A 20,231-nucleotide genomic window follows, 5' to 3' on the forward strand; every position below is an offset into this window, starting at 1 on the left:
ACCGCGCAGGCGCACGCTAGCGCCGCTCTCTACGCCCCCAGCGCCATTCACCAAACCCCTTGGGCCAACCTCACGCCGAGGCAGGCGACAGGGACGGTGCCTGTCACGTGAGAGGGAGCCCCTCCCCACACACGTCGGCCGTGGCCGCCATCTTAGTTCTTGGCATGGACGGGTCTGTAGCGCGTTCGGAGACCATTTTAGCTCCTGGCAGCAAGAGAGCCAGAAGTAGAGCAGCCTCAGAGCCCTCCCACCTCTGCCGTGCGTGGAGGCGCATCAGCAGCAGGCCGTGCGGTGGCTTCTTAGAAGCTAATAAATGCATAAAGTTATGAGCCTTTTGTGGACAACACCCATTTCCCGGGGTTTTGCCCATGAAAGCTCATGACCTAATTAATTCGTTGGTCTCAAGGTGTCATAGGACACTATCTCTGCCCGTCCTGACGAACAGCCAACAATGGCCTTTTCCTCCACAAACTCATCTTCGGTCCGCTTTCTTGCCATGGCAAGAAGTTAACAGAGGACTCGAATGGGATGGGGGAGAGCAGCTTGCAAACATGCAAACCTGCCTAACTGAGCGTGTAAGAATTACCTGTCTCACCCTAGGGTATGCAGCTCCCTACCTGCTCTGCCCCTTACTCAGTCGATAGACATTTGTTAAGCTATACGTCCGTCTGTCTCTGTATTTAACTACGCTGTCCCCCGACTGCAAATACATTTTTCCAGACAAAATTTTACTGATAAGTCTTTCCAGAGGAAAGTATCTGAGTGCAATGAAGGGCGAGCACGGGCTGCCCACTGAGGGAGAGACAAGACCACAGCCACAGGTCTGAGCCACTGCTGTACAAGGCTACCCAGCTGCCTCGGCAGGAGTGGGGACGGGAAGGTGCCCCAGTGTGCGGATACGGAAGGGCATTGCTGCCCTCAGTCAAGATGGCAGCAATGGAGTCAGTACGTGATGTCATCTTCGCCCAAAATAGCGACCCCCGGATTCACGGAAGTGCTAGGTAGGGTCGTCCCGCCCACTCTGTTACGAAGCGCTTCAGACGAAACCAATGCCCGAGTGAGGTGGGGGAAGATCTCCTGCTTCCTCATGTCCCAGCACAAAGCAACCGGCGAGTCTGAAGGATGGGAGAGCCCATTTGCCTGCTGAGAGTGGGGGTGTCAAGGGGCAACTTCTCCCTCCCCTGGACTCACTAGCGGGGTAAGGGGAGCTTCACCGGAGCTGCCTGGGATGCCGGGACGCCCCCTCTTCCGGGAGCCTAGTGGTTCGTTCCGGCTACTGCTCGGCGGTGAAGCTTCTTGGAGAGAGTGGGCAAGCGGGGGGGGGGGCTGGGCTTAGGAGACGGGAGGGCCCTGTGGGGCGGGGGGGGCTGGGAGCCCGTGAGGGGGCAGTGACCGAGGGGGCTGGGAGCCACTGGGGGCGGGGGAGGCGCCGAGGGGGCTGGGAGCCACTGTGGGGGCGGGGCGGAGGGGGCAGGGAGCCCCGGAGCGGGCAGAGCCCTGTAGGGCTGGGAGCCTGTGGGGGAATGGAGGGTGCAGGAGCTGGGGTGTGGGCTGTTTGAAGCTGGCTGATAGTATCCGTGAGGCACCAGACGCGGGTGGGTACCAGTGCGGAGAGGCTCTGGTGGGGCTGTCGCTGAGCGAAGAGGGAGAGCGCAGTGGGCAGGCAGCGCCCAGGGAAGGTTGTGCCCTCGGGTGAGGGCCAGGATGAGCGTCCTAGGTGAGGCTAGGAGCAGGTATCCTCTGCACGCCTTAGTCTGGAATAATGACTACAGACAGCTGGATAAAGAGCTGGAAGGAAAGGTAAAGCAGGCACCAGACCGACATGTGGTGAAGTGGTTTATTGTAGAACAGGGAATGTCCTCTAAGACTGCCACAGGCAGAATGTAGGGCATTATGTTGTGATATCTAAATCTGGATAATTGATCATTCATATGCATTTTGTGTGACCTAGGGACCTGGAAAGAAGCCTAATATTTTGGTTCTCTTTGTTAAGCTCTTTGACGTGTGTTTTTGTTTGTTTATTTTTACAGCTGTTCACTAGTGATTGTCACTTCAGGAAGATACAGTGATTATACTCTTTGTCATGCAGGTTTTGATTATTAAATATCTGATTGTCTTTCAGTAAAGCCAGAAATAGGCCTAGAGAGAGATACAGATAGATTGTAAACAGCTCTGTCCAGTCTCAGGGGGTAGTCATGTTAGTCTGTATCTTAGCAAAACAAAGCCAGCAGTCCTGTAGCACCTTAAAGACTAACTGTTTTATTTATTAGGTAATGAGCTTTTGTGGGTAGGACCCACTACATCAGATATGGAGCAAAAATGATAATATAGGGTATATGTAGAGAGTACAGGAATCCCCTCAGATGCGAGCTGGCGGAGCACTTGGCTTTGCCAGTTTAGCCCCAACAGCTGCTGTACAGGGGGGTGGGGGGCAGGTCATCCGTCTGTTAAGGAGCTCCACCAGCGCAGCCCCAGCCGCCGCAGTGCAGGGGAGGAGAGCCCCCTGTCAAGGGGATCCCCTGCCCCTACTCCCCCCGCACGCAGCGGCTGGTGGGGCTCTGCTGGCAGAGCCAACTGCTCTGCCACCTCTCTTTCCCCCTTCACAGAGGGATTTGCTCCTGGCTTGTTAAAGGGCTGCTGCCAGGGAGCAAAGCTTTGCCAGTGCAGCCCTAGCCACTGCAGGAGGGAGGCGGGGGGCTGCATCCAGAAGCTAGCTGGGTGCGGAGCCCTCCCAACAGCCATGGGATCCCTGACTAGGGAGTGGAGGGACCCGGCAGCTCCACACTGGGAGCTGGCGGGGGCACCGAGCCCAGCCTGCAGCTTCAGCCACGGGATCCCTGGCTGAGGGGGGCAGCGTGGATTCCGCAACCGCACAGCTGGGGTGCCCAGTCCGCTTGGGGCACAAGGTGGATCCTGCCAACCTGCGGCTGGGGCACTGAGCCCATTCATCAGCACCTGCCACAGGATCCCCAGGTGGGGACGGGGTGGATCCTGCTGTCCCATGTCTGGGGCGCTGAGCCCAGCCAGTAGCACCTACCACAGGAACTGTGGCTGGCAGGGTCAGGCGTCCCGTGCTGCCCAATGACTGGGAAGTGTCTGGGCTCCCAGCCAATCTCCCAGCAGCAGCCCAAGATGAAGCTGTAGCTTGCTTCCTGACTCCCCTGCACTTATGGGACTTGGGAGACTGACCAGCTAGTGGCGGGGACATAGGAACCAAGGGCAGCCTGGTCTCCGGCTTTCTTGTGCTGGTGGGACTTGGAAAACTGACCCGCCACATGCTGGTCAGTTTCCCAGGTCCTGCAAGCACCCAAGAGACCAGATCCAGGTTGTCACCTGGGTCCCAGCTCCCTGCCACTCTGGGAGCCAGGAGACTGACCATTCCTGGTGGGCTGGTGAGTTTCCTGGCTCCTGCAAGCCCAGGGGAGCCAGGCTGCTGCCTGGTTCCTGGCTCCCCCAACTTGCATGAAATTTGAGTAATGCGGGAGTTGTGAGGAATGCGACCCCCATGTAACTTAGGGGTCTACTGTATTACCATTTTTCCTCAACTCTGTACAGGTTCAGCTTCCCTGGTCCAGCAACTTCGGGACCTGAGGGGTCCTGGACCAAGGATTTTGGTCAATTCTCCCCCCTGCTGGCTTCAGCTCCTGCTCCTGGCCTCCCTGCCCATGGCTTCCTGAGCCCCTCTCTTCCTCCCTTCCCAACTGTAACTTCCCTGGGCTACAGCTTCTTGCCTGACCCCAGCCACAGTTTCCTGGGGCCGCATGTCTGGGTGCTGCCATGGCTTCCTGCTCAGCCGTGGCAATGAGCTGCCCCTTCCCAGCCTGGGCTGCCATCTCACCAGCCTGGGCCACTGCTCCCTGCTGCTGTCCCCGACCCCTTGCTGCCAGACCAGCTGTGGGTGCTCTGTCCTGTGCTCCTGCCACTGGTCGGGCTGGCCCCTCCTCCTCCTCCCAGCCTTGGCACTCTGGTCCTGCAAGATCCATGGTTCTGCTGAACGATGGGTGTTGCCAGATGAGAGAGTGTTGGGTTTGGGAGTTTTAACCTGTAGCTTTTAGGGAAATGTGAGAAATCATTTTAAGGAATGCCAGAAGACAGGCAGGTGTGACATGCACTAATGCTTTTTGCCAGAAAAGCAGTAAATGAGTGCCACCTAGCTGTGGGGTGGGAAGCTTTGTGGAGGGAGCCCACAGCAAAGAGAAACAAATTTTTTTAATCAAATAGCATGCTCAGATAGGGTCAGCCCATTGAAAATTGCAACGTTTTATTTTTCTTTCTTTGGCTGTGTCTACACGTGCCCCAAACTTCGAAATGGCCATGCAAATGGCCATTTCGAAGTTTACTAATGAAGCGCTGAAATGCATATTCAGCGCTTCATTAGCATGCGGGCGGCAGCCGCGCTTCGAAATTGATGCGCCTTGCCGCTGTGCGGCGCGTCCAGACGGGGCTCCTTTTCGAAAGGACGCCGCCTACTTCGAAGTCCCCTTATTCCAATGAGCTCATGGGAATAAGGGGACTTCGAAGTAGGCGGCGTCCTTTCGAAAAGGAGCCCCGTCTGGACGCGCCGCGCGGCGGCAAGGAGCGTCAATTTCGAAGCGCGGCTGCCGCCCGCATGCTAATGAAGCGCTGAATATGCATTTCAGCGCTTCATTAGTAAACTTCGAAATGGCCATTTGCATGGCCATTTCGAAGTTTGGGGCACGTGTAGACGTAGCCTTTATCTTTTGTTGGGGCAGGGACGGATAGCTCAGTGGTTTGAGCATTGGCTTGCTAAATCCAGAGTGGTGAGTTCACTCTTTGAGGAGGCCATTTAGGGGTGTGGTGCAAATCGATATAAAAAAAGAAAAAAAAAAATTGTCAGGGATGGTGGTTGGTCCTGCCAAGAGGGCAGGGAACTGGATTAGATGACCTCCCAAGGTTCCTTCCAGATCTATGAGATGTGTATCTCCCTATGTTATTTTAAAAAAAAAAAAAAAGACCCCTTATCTTCCCTCCCCTATTACTGATCTGGTAGTAAGATCACTGCCTTCCAAAGATAGTAATGCAGTAATTTCCTTCCTGGTTAAAACACAACGAGCTTATTGTAAGTGTAGTCTGCTGATCTTCACTGACTGCCTGAGAACATAGGAGCCCAGCAGCTTCAGATTTGCTAGGATATAGAATCACAACTGTGATAGAAAATAACTGATCATGATGCACTGTAGAACAGAAAATGCAATAATCCACCAGTCAGGCATGAGCTGTAATGAAAGTACTAATATTGAGAGAGGAAGTAGGAAATGTGTTCAAAAATCTACATCAGATCCCAAGCAACAGACAGTATTGCATGCTATTGTAACAGGTGCCTAAGTTATGATGATGATACCTGCTACGGGTATACACAGAACTTTGAGTTTCAGTAGTGCACAGCACAGACTGTCAGAAGCATAGCTTGCTTGCTTGCTTTTATTGTGCCTGAGATAGTGAATGTGTTTTCAACTCATCAGCTAATGCCACCTTCTGACACAAATCCTAATGATTGTCCACAACTCTAGCTGTAGACTATAAAACACTAGCATTGGCATAAAGCACATCTGTGTTGTTTTCTGGAGACTTTTGGAATGTTGTTACTGTCTCTAATTCATATAATCTTTGGTCTATACTAAGGAAATGTCTATAAATGTTACTGAATCTTTTATTCATCTCTTTTAAGGGTAAAACAGTATTAAAATAAACACTTGAAACTTAACAAAGATGAGTTTACTGCCTCAGTGTATTTTAATCTGTATTCTGCTATCAACCACAATGCATAAAGCCCTGTTTATGCACACAGTAGTCCAATTTCCTGCCACAAAGATCGTTTTTATTTAAAAAAAAAAGAAAAAAGAAAAGGCAACATATCAAAGGTTGGAAAGACTGAAACATCTCTCTTAAATTAAAGTTTTAAAAGACATTCCAGGAGTATACTTCCTCTAATGTCTTCAGGACAAACTGCTTGTTGTGTGTGACAGATGTTCCATGATAGGTCTTGAGGGATTTAAGGTAACTCACCAGATACAGTTAGCATACGAAATGACAGACGGATGCAATGTACAGCCACAGGCTAACCACAGTAAAGAAATTCAGATAAGATTTTACCAAAGTCTTTTTGTTTTGCCACTGCATTAGGCATTGCAGTTTATAGCAAATCAAACTGAAGGTCATATGAGCTGCAGGTCTGAAATTAGGATAGCTTAACTCAAATTTCTTTTTGCTTACTAGTTGGTGTTTTAAACATAATGCTGTCGAATAAACATGTTAAGTTGATGTAATCACTTTCCTTTCTTAGCCCGATATTGACTTTTCCCATTTTCCTTTAGTTATAGATGCTCTTCTGTTTCTAAAGCTAGTAGTGAAAAATATATGTAAGGTATGAATATATTGTGCTTGCATGTTTTGGCTATTTGTGCCTTGTGTAATTGCATTTCTTAGTGATTTGTAGAGAATGAACTCACTCTCCATTGTTCTTTGTGTCAGTGAAACAGTTGATATTTTAACTGACATGTTCTTCCATATACTCACCCCAAATACAAAATGTGCATTGTAAATTATCGCCTGCTCTTTTAAATTTTTGCTGATTTTAGCATGTTGGATGTCTTTCATTATCCCTTCCTGTGTGCATTTAACTGGTGGCTACTCCTGGTACAAAATAAAAAGAATAGAACACTGTCTACGTCTCTTAAAAGAAACTGTTCATGAAGAACAAGAGGAGCATAATATAGACTGTTTTGTTTTCCTCCTCCCCATTTTCCATCATGGTGATGCAATCTTCCTTACCCACAATCACTTCTGTGGTGCCCAATTCTACTCCTGTCAGATTTCAGTAAGGAAGTGGGATCAAGTTTTTAAGAAGACAAATAGGCAATTCAGTAGCCATATCAAAGCAAGTCATGTAGGATAAGTAGTTCCAAGCAATAAACTGTTTTGTAGGTGCACATAATACGCATTGAGCTAGTACAGCTTATTGCTGAAAATCTTTGTTTAACTTAAAACGTGTTCTGATGATTTACATTTGATAGCAGTTTCCTCATTAGCTGATTCTTGATTACTCAACAGGACGTTGATCAGCGTGACCCACGGGGTCGGACCTTGCTGCACCTTGCTGTTTCCTTGGGATATATAGAGTCTGCTAAAGTCCTCCTTCGACACAAGGCAGATGTTACCAAAGAGAATGCACAGGGATGGACAGGTAAGAGATCAGCTCAAAGACAGTTGTATGTTAATAGCTGTCACCTTAAACAAAAATCTGTCCCCATAAATGTCACCTTAGGATCATGGGGTATGGCTGCAGTGTTCATTCACTTCGCTTTTGTTAATATTAAACCTAGCCTGTGTTTGGGTTTCTTGCAGTTTTACACGAGGCTGTAAGCACAGGAGACCCAGAGATGGCACACCTGATTCTACAGCATCGGGACTACCACCAAACGTCTGCAACGCTTGGAGGGGTTCCTGAATTACTTCAAAAAATTAATGAGGTAAATGCTTCATGAGATACGAATAGCATGCTTGTCAGTTGCTTCTGGAGGAATTGTTAGTTTGGTTCCAGTTTACATAAATCTGCTACTTTTAAAGTCCAGTTGATGCATTATTCAGTTCAAAATTATGTCTATCAGCTCTATATAAACATATGGGAGATGATGGAGTTTTTTCTTTTTATTACTATTCTTGGGTCTTGGAAAAGGATGCTTATTCTTTCTGTGTTAAAGACTGAAAGTTATGTGAATTAGAATAACAAATGAAGAGTAATGCAATAAAAAAACAATGATAGTTAGACTTACAGAACAATGTTACACTCTGTGCCCATTAATTTCAATTAATTTCAGTTTTACCTCCTGTAAAATTCATACTTGTTATTATTTCATTGTGTGTACTGTCAGGAGCATCTCAACCTGTACTTTCTCTTGTTTCTAAATAATCTAGTATTCTTTTCCTCATTGGTTCATTGAGTATTTTGTTTCTACACTAGACTTCTGATTTTTATGTGGAAATGAAATGGGAATTCACTAGCTGGGGTAAGTTTGTTTTGGGGGGATTTTTTAAAATCTTATTCCTCTAAATTTTAAGAATTGTTCGTATAATAAGTATGTTTGAAACACACACACGCACGTAGAGCTCTTATTCTCTCCAATCTCACTTTTAACTTCAGCTCACAAAGTCCTTTGAGTCTTAAGATTCCTTCTGATCACTTTTACCTGCTGCACAAATTGTACCTTTCCTGCAGATATCTGAGGGTTTTTTGTTTTGCTTTGTTTACAAAAAAAAAAAAAAAAAAAAAAGGGGTGGGGGGCGGGGAGTACTGCGTTGAAAGGATGGCTAAGTTCTTAGAAGAACTGATACTTGGGAGACATAAGAGCTGCACAAACACTATGCATCAAGACATGAAATATTCAGGAAGCTTATTACTTTATACCTCAAAATAGCTTTACAAGTGGTTTGACATTCTCCAAACCTCAACGTATTTAGCACTGCAAGAGGCAGGATACAAAATTGCATCAGGTCACTGGTATGGTCTAATATTTCATTTCCCTATTGTGTTCATCAATAAATCAAAAATCAGTACTGAGAATCACTATTCTTGTTATCTATGCATTGGTTGATGGGTTTCGAGCTAGGAAAGAACATAATCATCTCTCTTATGTTTTGCACAACACAGGTCATAACGTTTCATTGAGCAATTTTTGTATCAAGCACATAACTTTTGGTTGAATTTAGTCTTCCGACACTTGTTCTTTCTATTAAGGATTTTTATATTTGCATCTGTGTGTGTCATTTTGTTTCTTTTGTAGTTCCATTAGTTTCCAGAGTATGTCCAAATGATACTTGTCGCATCTGGAAAAGTGGTGCTAAGTTACGCGTTGATATTACATTATTGGGCTTTGAAAATATGAGCTGGGAACGAGGAAGACGTAGCTTAATTTTCAAGGGAGAAGGTAAATTATGTAGAACATAAATTATTCTGACAGACTTTCAGTGTTATTGGAAAGGACATGTACTTTTAAGTTTTATTGTCATGTGCTTTCACAGACCTGTTTATGCTGTGAAGTGCATTTTCTGGCATTTTAGGCCACTGGGCTAAGTAGAAGTGATTGGACTTTCTGTTAAGAAAAATCTTCTAGAGCAAATATGAATCACTGGAACTTGACTTTATTCTTTTCGCCCACTCTCAACAAAAACAGAAAGAAATCAGAGGTATTTTTGTTCTTAAAGGCCTGAATCTTCATTCTTACGGTCTCTTAAATCCATTATGCACAATTATCATAAAAATACCTTGGGCAGGCATGCAGTCTGCTCACACATCCTTACCATGTTAGTTGTAGTAACTCCAAAAAATTCCTCTGGGTAAGTGAGTGATTTAAAATTTTGAAAGGCTGCTTTAATCCTCATTTTGGTCTGTACTGTGGCTACGTCTTTACTACGAGAGAAATTTGACCTTATTAATATTGATTATTGTAATTCTGGAATTAATAAACTCAATTTTGACTATCCTCACCTCTCCATGTGCTCCTCACAAAGTCAACTTATTGCTGCTACGCTCAATTGGTAAACATCGACTGTTGCAGTAATGTATTGTGGCAACCTATCCCACAGTTCCCTCATCCCCCTAGCATTCTAGGTATGCCCGCTGGTCTTTGACATCATTTTCCCACATTGAATTTTACTCATTCCCCTCCCATGCTACGCAGACGTCCATTTTTCCTGTTGAAATGAAGGAAAAGTAGGGCACCCACAGAGACAGCAAAAAAGTTTATAGAAGTGTCTTTTTTCTGTAGCTGAATTCACAACTGACCATCCACTCAGTGTCCCCCATCCCATCATTGCATCTGATCCCTGAAAATAATATAAGAACCTGGACTGTATTCTCAAAGTTAATAGAAAGAGGATAGAAAAGTCTAGGAGAAAAGAATTTTTGACTTTCCCCTTCCCTACATAGATATTGCCAAGACGGGTGATGGCTGGCAGGGAAATACCATACACTGAACCTATAACGCAAACAGGAATTTCTGAGAGGGTCAAAGCATGAAGACTGATGTTAGCAAAAAGATTTTATAATCAAAATATAAAACCAGCAGGTATCTGCAGTGGGCAGCAAGCTCCCGAAAAGATTTTTGGTGGAGTGTGCTGTGGTTTGCAGCTGCAGAGCCTCTTGGAATGTTGAAGTAGCTGAAGTAGTCCCCCCACATCTTAGCTGCTGGGGGAGACTGCCCTCTGGCAGCAGAAAGCCCCCAGGTATTGTAGCCACTAGGGGAGACTTCCCCTTAGAGGCAGCAAGCCCCCGAGTATCTTTCTTGCCCTTGCAGCCCTAAACATGCACAAGCTAGAACATGGTGCTGCCTGGCAGCACGGTCAGCACTGAACGGCAGGCTGAGTGCAGGAAAGACCCTGACTGCATGGCACCTGTTCGCGCACAAATATAAACCACTGACAAGAAGTTCCTTGGCATCTTTTGCAAGCTTGACGCCGCCCCCTCCCCCACAACACCCTGGTTGCGACATTGTGTAGTGGGGCAGTGGCTGGCTCAAGGCAGTGCAGGAAAAAAAAAATGTGTAGTGACAGAACCACAAACTCCATGCAGGGGCTATTTGTAATGGGTAGATGCGCTCACAGCGCCTATTGCAAGGAAAGAGAGACATTTTTCAGGCTCTCATACAAACATGAACCTACAGCCACAGGCTTGCTTCTCCTGCTTTGAAATTCAGTCTTCCTGTTACCTATTTCTGGCAAACTGGAGAGTAGCAGACAGAGCGGAGCACTGAGGGGCATTGTGGGTTACATACGGGACACCTCTGGAGGCTAACAAATTCGATTTTAAGACATTGCGCTTCCACACTGTTTTTAATCGAACTTCTGAATTTGAGCTCAATGCTATAGCCATCAGGGAATGGCAATATTGTAATCTTGATATTAGTGCTCCCAAAATCGAGCTAATGGTATTTACAGTGAAGACAGTCAGGTGGTAATGTCGAGCTAACTGCCTTAAATTCGAATTTCATAGTGTAGATGCAGCCTCAGTGCCTTGGTCAGTTCTTTATAATGAAGGTCTGTTCTGAAGTCTGTAGTGCATAAGATATGTCCTTTCAACAGATACTGGAGGCTGGGCAGAACTAATTGAGATAAACCACGATGACAAAGTTGTCACAACAGAGCGTTTTGAAATATCTCAACAAATGAAGCATCTGACATTGAGCTCTATGACACCAGAAAGAAGGGAAGTGGAAAGACGCCTTACATCTCCCATTATTAATACGTGCCTTGATACTAAAAATATTGCTTTTGAAAGGTAAGGTAGTTAAGCTTCTGTTAATGAACAAGTCTTCCCAATATAAAATATGCAAGATTATTATGCTTGCAGTGTAACTTTTAAAAGGTTTGTAATACATAGCTTAAAAATAATACTGTATGTAACCATAAGTGGTATATTTTGCTCTGTGCAGATACTTTATAAAGCAGTTGTTATGACAGCTGGAAGGGGGGTTAGGTGGGGATTGATTTGGTCTTTTTAGTGCAAGGAAAAGTTTGTCAAATCTTGAGTACAGGATTGCAGCCACTAAGGGAATGCAGCTATCCCAAGTCACTAAGTCTGTGGTGTCCAATACGCTTGTGGTTGTCATCCTTCTGCATTCGCCACAACCCCCCTGCCTTCCCCGCTCTAAATAAGTGAATGCTCCCCCTCCCTCTCCCCCAGAGCCAGGCTTCCCTGCTCCACCCTTCCCCACTCTAAATAAAGCCTCCACCCTCAGCCCCACCCCACCCTGCACTCCAACAATGCCCTCCCGCTCCCTCAGAGACGGGCACCTCCCACACCCCCCGCAAACTGAATGCCAGCAACTCACCAGAGCTGTTGCCCCAGGAGCCACGCTGGGGCCTGAACTGCCACCAGTGGGGATGTGCCAGGCCCACAGGGGTTGTGCCAAGCCTCAGGAGCCACGCCGCTCTGGGGACATAGGAGCTGCACCAGAGCAAGAGGTGCAGGAGCAGCCCCTGCTGTCACCAAGCACTTGTCCCAGCAAGTGGTCGGGTGCGTGCACAGAGCAGGTGGAGGGCGCTCAACATGCACGGCTCTGAGGAGCTGCATTTTGTCTCACCATGGTGTCCAGTTTGCCACACAGCGAGTGGCAAGTGTATTAGATGCCATGGCGCTAAGTGGTTCACAGTAAAGTTTTCTTTTTCTTGAATACTGAGATGTACTGAAGGGGTAATGTTTTAAAATGCTGAAGTCCTGAGATTCATAGGATTTCAATGGGATTTAGAGCCAAGTGTCTAAATTCATTTTGAAAATGGGACTTGAGCACTTTGTAACCATTACCTAATGTTTTATTAGATAACTGTTTCTCTGCTCTGCCAACCCAGTTCCCCAACTGGCAGCTACATGCTGCTGTTTGAAATTAAGCTCAGGAAGTTAGGAGTGATTTTTCTGTGTGATACAATGCCCTGGTTTCCAGAACCTCCCAATTCCTAGATGGTCAGGCATTCAAATAACAAAATAATGTCACAGTTCATTGGTCTCTACACTTAAGCCAGCCTCTGAATGGGAACGGAAATTACTGATTGCTATGTTGGTGTTGGTATTTGCAAGATCATATTAGGTAACTGCTGTACCTTTTCTCTAGAGCTGTTACATTTAGTAATGCTCAAAATACTATTCAGGTGAAAAGTTGGTAGGGAAAACAGGGGCTTGGAGCTCAACATAAACTGCAAATATATAGACTATTGTGGTGTTTATCTTTTATCAGAAATACCTCTGGATTTTGGGTATGGAGGACAGAGAAAGCAGAAGGTGTTAATGGTTATGAAGCAAAGGTAAAAAGCCATTCTTTACAACTAAGATGTCTCATAGCTAATTGAGTTCTAATTTGATCTTCTTTATCCCTTGTGTATCTTGGATTTTTATAGTGTCCTTTGGCATGTGTAACTTCTTTGTTTTGCCACCAGATCTTTTTTGAGAGTGAGAAGCCTTGAAAGGGATACCAAATAGCAAGGGAATGAGAGTGATGAGGAGTGGCAGGGAAATGGGTAACAGCCACCCTGGAGATTGTCACAGATAAGGGAGCAGGAGCTCAGGAAACAGGGTGAGAGTCGGAGCAAAAGCAGACAGGGAGAAAGCTTTGCAGAGAAAGGTGTAACTATGAGAAAATGCTTACTCCAGAACTTTGAACTGAGCTAATTATTTCTGCATAGTTACATTCCTTTGCTGCCTGTTAAGTAGCTGTGAAATCCAGTAGCAAAGTATCTCCATCTCCTTCTAGATCTGCCACTAGAGATAATGACCACCTTCTGCTCCCAGTTACTCCGTGAGATCAGTAGCACAGTCTTCTATCACATAAGCTGAAGATCCCAACTCTGCTGATGAGCAGTATGGCAGGCCAATATACAGGTTGAACTTCTCTCTAGTCCGGCACCCTCGTGACCTAACCAGTGCCAAGCTAGAGAATTTGCCGAACCATGGGAGGTCAATATTATCTATTTTAGTAGCATTACGCACACTTCCATGGCTTACCGGACTCTTAGAAGACATTTGGGGATAAATTAGAACTCATAATCATACAGAACACTGAGCACAAGGGCTGGTGGCTGTAAACAACTTTTATGGGACCATGGGAAATTTGGCAACACCCATGATAAGTGGACATAGACAAAACATAGACTCCCGTGCTGGATGAGAGAGGTTCCATCTGTATTTAAATGAGATGTCATATTTCCCTCACAAATTTTAACCTTTTCAAAAACTGAAATCAAAGATACTTTGACTCCTGCCACCTTTCTCAGACAAGACAAAGGTAGTGCATTAAAATGGTTGGATGGCTGCAGCCAATGAGTGGTGATGGGAAACGGTACCTCTGCTCATGAGCTCCTCCCTTGCGGAGCTCCACAAGGGAGGATCACTTCTCCCTCCACTCCTATTCATCTATCTACAAAAGCCATTTGATGATCTGGTGAAGCAACACGGACTCCCGTGCCAGCAATATGCAGATAACTTCCTTCACCAGATGGCCTTGTGCGTGGGTGAAATCCAAGAACAAAGAACAGCTGGCTGAGGCTGAACAGAAGCTATGTTGGTGGGCAGTGGAAAGCATTGTGAATGGTTCACAACCGTGATTTATTCACTTTTGGTTGCTGGTGCATACCTACAATTGGTCAGTTCAGTCTTGCAGCTTAGGAGGCTCCTGAATTCATCACTGGTGTAGTGTTCTCCCATAGCACTATGTGCAAGACTTCAGAAAACTGTTTCTGCCATCTCCCGTTGGCTACGAAACTGGTGAACAGTGGCCTGGCCTCAGTTTTTAATGCCTTTGTCACCTTGTTTAGACCTAGCTGTGCTATATATGGGTGCACAAAACCTTCAGTGGTCTGGTGCCTCTGGTTGGCACCACACACTGCAAAAAACTGAGAACTCTCAACTGCACCTGAGCTCAATTGGAGAGGTACTCTGAACACAGAATTTTCTAAGTATTCTGAAAAATAAGATCTTTGACTTGTGAAATTGGGCACTCAGTTTGTTGACACTTAATTGGTCTGTGCTTCAGATGCCTATGTGTAAAATGGGAATAATGCCTACTTAGGTCACAGGGTCGTTAACATAAAGTCATTAACCTTTATAAAGCACTGCAATAGTACAATGACAGCACCATAGGAGACCTATGAAGACATGCTAATTTACCTCTGGTGAGGGATTTGGATGATGTGTAGTCTAGTACGTTATTTTCTGCACATTAAAACCATACAAACAAACATCACATAGCTTACCATTCAGTGAGCACTGTCCATATCTCCTGCTATGTGACCATGTAATCAAATTGTAGCAATAATGTAAATGCTCAAACAGGACAGTTTAAGGTTACCTTAGTTCTGACATATCTTAACTTGGGTTTGTCTTTGCAGACTTACTGTTCTTTTAATATGATGGCGTTTTTGTTAAGTTTAGTGACTTCAACCTGTACAATCAAACCATGTGAAATTGAATTAATTTGAAGCTGTGATATGGTCAAAAATGTAAATGCAACCTTCTTACCCTTCTTGTTGCTTGGAGTCAAACCAAAAAGGTTTGAATGATATCACTGCTGTAGAACTATTCCTAAGTATGAGAGTGCACCAACAAGAGCCAGAATACCTTCTAGATAGATGCTGCATAATCAAAAGAATCATCAGCTAAATACCATCCTCAGAATCTAATTGTTGACTTCTTCAGGGGAGGGGAGAGAGAGAGATGCATGCATGTAGCTGACTTCTTTTCCCTATTCCTCTTCCCTCAAGATTAACATGTAAATGGGGGAATTTTATGCTTCTTCAGTTTAAAGTGCCCATTCAATCTTTCAGTTGGAATCAACTTAATTAAAAGGAAGTCTGTCTGCAAGCACGTAAATCTTTTCCCGAGATTCTCTGCCAGGGTCTGACCCAGTTCAGTGAAATCAATTACAACGTCTTTGACTTTTGCTGTTGCTGTAGGATTAGACCTAAGTGACTCCTGCTGACTAGTTTTCCATTGTTAATTGTTTCTTGGATAGCTATTTTGATATTGATTTTTAGCGGCTTGTCCAGCCAATGCCTGTCTAGCTCAGCATTAGCATGAGACTCTGTCAAAGTAATGACATTACTATATATGTGTGTAACTTTTTTAACAATTCATGGGAAAATGAGTTAGGTAGACCACACTCAAGTTTTGCTGATCTCTGATTTCTTAAAAGTAGACAGATTGTTGCCCTCCTCTTTCCCCTGCCTTTTGGTTTGTCGTCTCGAACTTGTTGCTTTGGTATCTTTTAAGATGCGGATTTTTCTTTTCTTTATTAGTTGTCAGTGGTATGAGCCCCTAGGAGCAATAGTAATACATGGGATAGATAATAATGCATATTTTTTTAAAGGTGTACACGGCGAACAACGTGAATATAGTCACAAAAATCCGAACAGAACACTTGACAGAAGAAGAGAAAAAAAGATACAAAGGTAATTTCCCCTTAGTCATCTAAAATGAAATAGTAACAGAGAGGTATCCGTGTTAGTCTGCACTCCAACAAAACAAAGCAGCAGAAATGTAGCACTTTAAAGACTAACAAAATGATTTATTTGGTGATGAACTTTCATGGGGCAGACCCACTTCTTCAGATCAATTTCATTTCCAATACGGACTGACATAAGTGCAGAGGACCAAAAAAAAAAAAAAAAAAATCAATAAAAACTGACAAATCAAATAGGATTGAAGGAAGGGGGAGAGAGATGGGAGGGAGGGATCTTAATTGTCCTGTCTGAGATAATTACAATCATCAAAGGAAGGGACGCAGTCTTTGTAATGCATGAGGTAGTTGATGTCTCTGTTCATACCACGTGTTAATGTGTCAAATTTGAATATGTACCCTAACTTGCAAATCTCTCACTCTCATCTGTCGTTAAATTCTCTGTGTTCCAGGACACAAATTCTCAGGTCTCTAACAGAATGGCCCACTCCGTTGAAGTGTTTACTGACCGGCTTATGTGTATATTGTGTTTCTTGATGTCTGCTCTGTGTCCATTTATTCTTTGGCGAAGATTTTGCCCCGTCTGTCCAATATACTGTGTCAGGGGATTGTTGGCACATAATAGCATATATAAGGCTATTAGTCCTCTGTACTGATAAATGTCAGTCTGTACTGGAACGAAAAGAATCTGAAGAAGTGAGTCTGTCCCATGAAAGCTCATCACCCAATAAATCATTTTGTTAGTCTTCAAAGTGCTGCATTTCTGCTGCTTTGTAAAAATTAAATAGAACATTTTGTTAAGATCTTTGAGCAAAGAAACAGGAGGTAACCTTTGGGCAGAGCACACGTGGTTCAGAGTAACAAGTTATAATCTACTCTGCACCTGCCCTTTATAATTCCATTACTCTTTACTTGAGATGGCTTATTACTTGGTCTGAAGGTCTAATGTAAATGTGAAAGATCTAGTGTAATTTTGCGTCTATTGTTTTGAGAAAAGGTGTTTTGAAAATTTGCACCAGTGGGCAAAGTGCAGCCCGCAGGCTGGATCTGGACAGTCAAACATTTGGAACTGGCCCATCATGACCCTCTGGGCCACTAAGATCCTGCAGCCCCAGCTGTGCGCTCAGGCAGGCTGCCTGCCAACGTCCCACATGCTCAAAGCAGCTGGCTGCTGGGGGGTGTCTCTGCCTGCGCACCCCTTGGGAGAAGAGGAGAGACAGCAGATCTCCACATGCTTCCCCTGGCCCCAGCACCATTCTCACAGCTCCCATTGGCTGGCAACGGGCTAATGGGAGCTGCAGAGACCCACTAGCCCAGTGGGCACTCAAAGACGTGCTTGCTTCAGCAGCTGGCCACTGTGAGTAGCATGTGGGGGCCACAGCAGGCAGGCCTCAGTGCCCTGCTGGGCTTCCGGCTGGGAGCTGACCACAGCCAGCATCTTCCTGATAGAGTCTGCCACTGACACCCTTTGCTGCCCTCCAATCTCTTGACGCAGGTCACGACTCCTTCTTATACCCAAACTCCCTCATACACCATGAATCTCTGCCATCAGCATGGTAGAAAAATGTAGCCTGTGACCAATTACCGAATTATTTGTGTGGTCCCCTGTGGAAATTGTTGCCAATACCTGCTCTAAAGCCTCAGAAGGTGTTACTCTCCCCCAGGGTTTTGTTTTCTGTACCTGCATGTTGTCTGTCTTGAAATCCTCTGTACTTTCAATTCCTTTCTGTTTACTTTTACTTGGTTAAAACTAGACTAAGTCTGCATTATTTTTGTACTCTTAATTCTGGGGTGTGTATTGAGATTATACTATTAGGTGGAAGAAAGCCAGACAATTCTCTTCTGTGGGGAAACAAATGCCTCTCAGTAGTTTTCAGACACTCCAAGAAAAAGAGGCACGGTAATCAATGGTACACTTAAGATGCATCTGATATTAATGTCCTTAAAATCATAATCCTTTCCCCCTCATCTCATACCCATTTTATCCATATATCCTGGGCTTTTCTAGCAAAGGTTGTTGAAAACTAGTCTCACCTGTGGTTGTCCCACATTGAATGAGCAATGCGGACAAGGCTCTGTCCACCTTCTCACTGTGAAGCTGGAGTTTCCCTTGTGTCAGAGCCTGAGTGGATGCATGTGCACTTCTGGGTTGGTTAACTCATCTCATGAGCCTATCGTTTCCCCCTCCCTTTTTTTCTAGCTGACAGGAGTCCACTGGAATCTTTTCTGGGTACTGTAGAGCATGAGTATGGTGCACAGGTAAGTAAAATTCTTCTCTCGTCACTCTGAAAGCAGTTGCTGCAGTGTTAAGAAATGCAGGTGAGTTAGGTGGTGTTTGTTACATCGTTATCAAAACTATTTCTTCAGTTCCAAAAACATAGTTTAAACGCTGGGTTCTAGATTTATACTGGAGAATTCTAATCCATTCATCTCTCTCTCCTGCCCCCCAAACTGTTGCTGTAAGAGAGTGAGGGAACCTTTCCATTGGAAGAAGCGTAGGACTGGGGGAGGGTTACGGAATCTCAAAGGAAGAGCGGGAAATTTGACTGCTGTAAGCAGGTTAGAATATGGCATTTCCGTGGGCTTCTGTTCTTAAGGGGCCTGCCTACTGCCCCCACACCTCCAAAAAAAGATTAGAGTACTCCCAAACGTTCTGAAACTGTAATCTTGCACACCTGCAGCTGCTTTGCATTGCAGATATGATGTTTCAGTGGTGACCCAGCAATACAAAGAAATAACTGGGGTTACCAGTGCTACAGTAGCATGTTAGGATGGCAACTTTGAGAAATGGGAGGTGTCCTCCTGTCTGTAAGGAGTGTGACTTACTGATGTGACCAGCCCTGCATAAGAGAGGATACTTTTTCATCTGTACAAGTTTAAAGATGAGTAGGTAATGGATTTATCAGCTGATGGTTTGCCCATGAGTTTTGCTGAGGAGCTTGCTTGGATGTCTAGGAACTCTGCCTTCTTGGAATTTCAAGTCCCCATCATAATAGTGGGTACTCAGAGAGCCTGGGACTGCTGTATTTTATGCTTACAGTGTAGTAACCCTGTTGGACTCAGAATATTAGAGACACAACATGGGTGAGGTAATACCTTTTATTGACCCCACTTCTGTGGTTTAGAGAGAGAAGCTTTCAAGCCACACAGAGCTCTTTTTTATAGTTTCTATCTCAGACATTAAATCCTCACACCATTCTAACTGGGGTATATTTTTGTGGCTACATGTTGTATTATCTTTGTAAAGCATTCAAAGCCTGTATGAAACGTGGTGTATTAATTTCTGCTGGATCTGTGTATGTTTGTTTTGCTATTGACTTCTAATTGAGAATGAGCTGCTTTATGCATTTGTCACTTAGGCTACATCTACGTAACAGCCTAAACTCAAAATAGGCAATTAAAGCATTTGGCGCTGTCTGTAGGCAGGATTATGGCTACCTTTTTAAGTACTGTTTATTTTTGCAGGATCTCAAAACAGAGTATGCCACAATGAATAACCCTACAGCCATTACTCTGGAAGAATATTTTGACCCGAAGTTTGATCTGAAAGATAGGGACATAGGAAGACCCAAAGAAGTCACTATTAGAACACAGAAGTGAGAAATGATCTTGTCTTAAAATCTTGCTGATTGATGTCTATCTTCTTTGATTAGCCTCTAGTGTGTTGCTTTTAGAAACCATATTGTGAATTTCTCATACACTTCACTTTATTCAGGGAGTGGGGATGGAATTAAGGGTAGCATTCTTCAAAAGCACTTAGGCTTGGCCTGCTGATGCTCCCTATAAAATGAGTTGGAGGAGAGAGTCCAGTGCTAGCCATTTTAGTAAAATCCTATCCTTAATACAAGTGAATGGTGCCTGTTATGTGTAAGGGCTCTGGAGGCTCAAGTCTATCAGCAAACAAGAAGTAACATAGCCAGTGCCAACATTAACTTCTATACTACGCCTCAAGTCTGACTGGGAGTGCGTTTCTGTCTTTGTGTGGCTGATCTTCAGCCTCTGAGACTTCCAGCAAGGGCAACAGCTGTGAGGTTTTATTTCTGTGATGCATCAATCTCTCCACTGGGAATGGGACTGACACCGCCTTCTCACAGCAGACATTCTTTTAGATGGTAATTATTCTTGATTCTTGATTCTTACATGGGTTGTAGTGTGTCTGGGCCACAGGTTCAAAAATGAGCTGTGTATCCGAGTACCCAGTGTGTGCCAGAACCAGGTATTTCATTCTGTAATTCTAGTGGTATTGTCAGATAATATAGTATGTATTTTGCT

General features: G+C 44.9%; 1 protein-coding gene across 3 annotated transcripts in view; it reads left to right on the forward strand.

The window, feature by feature from the left end:
• Positions 1-1,491: 1,491 nt before the first annotated feature.
• The window catches only part of ANKRD13A (ankyrin repeat domain 13A), a 28,673-nt gene continuing 9,933 nt past the window's right edge, over positions 1,492-20,231 (forward strand). For 2 of the 3 annotated variants that reach the window (XM_075012409.1, XM_075012410.1), the window contains exons 1-10: positions 1,492-1,800; positions 7,072-7,204; positions 7,366-7,490; positions 7,982-8,027; positions 8,802-8,945; positions 11,098-11,293; positions 12,747-12,813; positions 15,870-15,951; positions 18,160-18,218; positions 19,425-19,555. In XM_075012409.1, coding sequence (XP_074868510.1) covers positions 1,705-1,800; positions 7,072-7,204; positions 7,366-7,490; positions 7,982-8,027; positions 8,802-8,945; positions 11,098-11,293; positions 12,747-12,813; positions 15,870-15,951; positions 18,160-18,218; positions 19,425-19,555 — 1,079 coding nt within the window. In that variant the 5' untranslated portion in view covers positions 1,492-1,704. Of the gene's footprint in view, positions 1,801-6,335; positions 6,386-7,071; positions 7,205-7,365; positions 7,491-7,981; positions 8,028-8,801; positions 8,946-11,097; positions 11,294-12,746; positions 12,814-15,869; positions 15,952-18,159; positions 18,219-19,424; positions 19,556-20,231 lie in introns of all 3 variants that reach the window. The other variant, XM_075012411.1, reaches the window with a different exon arrangement.

This window comes from Carettochelys insculpta, chromosome 18 (assembly GCF_033958435.1).
Source record: "Carettochelys insculpta isolate YL-2023 chromosome 18, ASM3395843v1, whole genome shotgun sequence".
Classification (NCBI taxonomy): Eukaryota; Metazoa; Chordata; order Testudines; family Carettochelyidae; genus Carettochelys; species Carettochelys insculpta.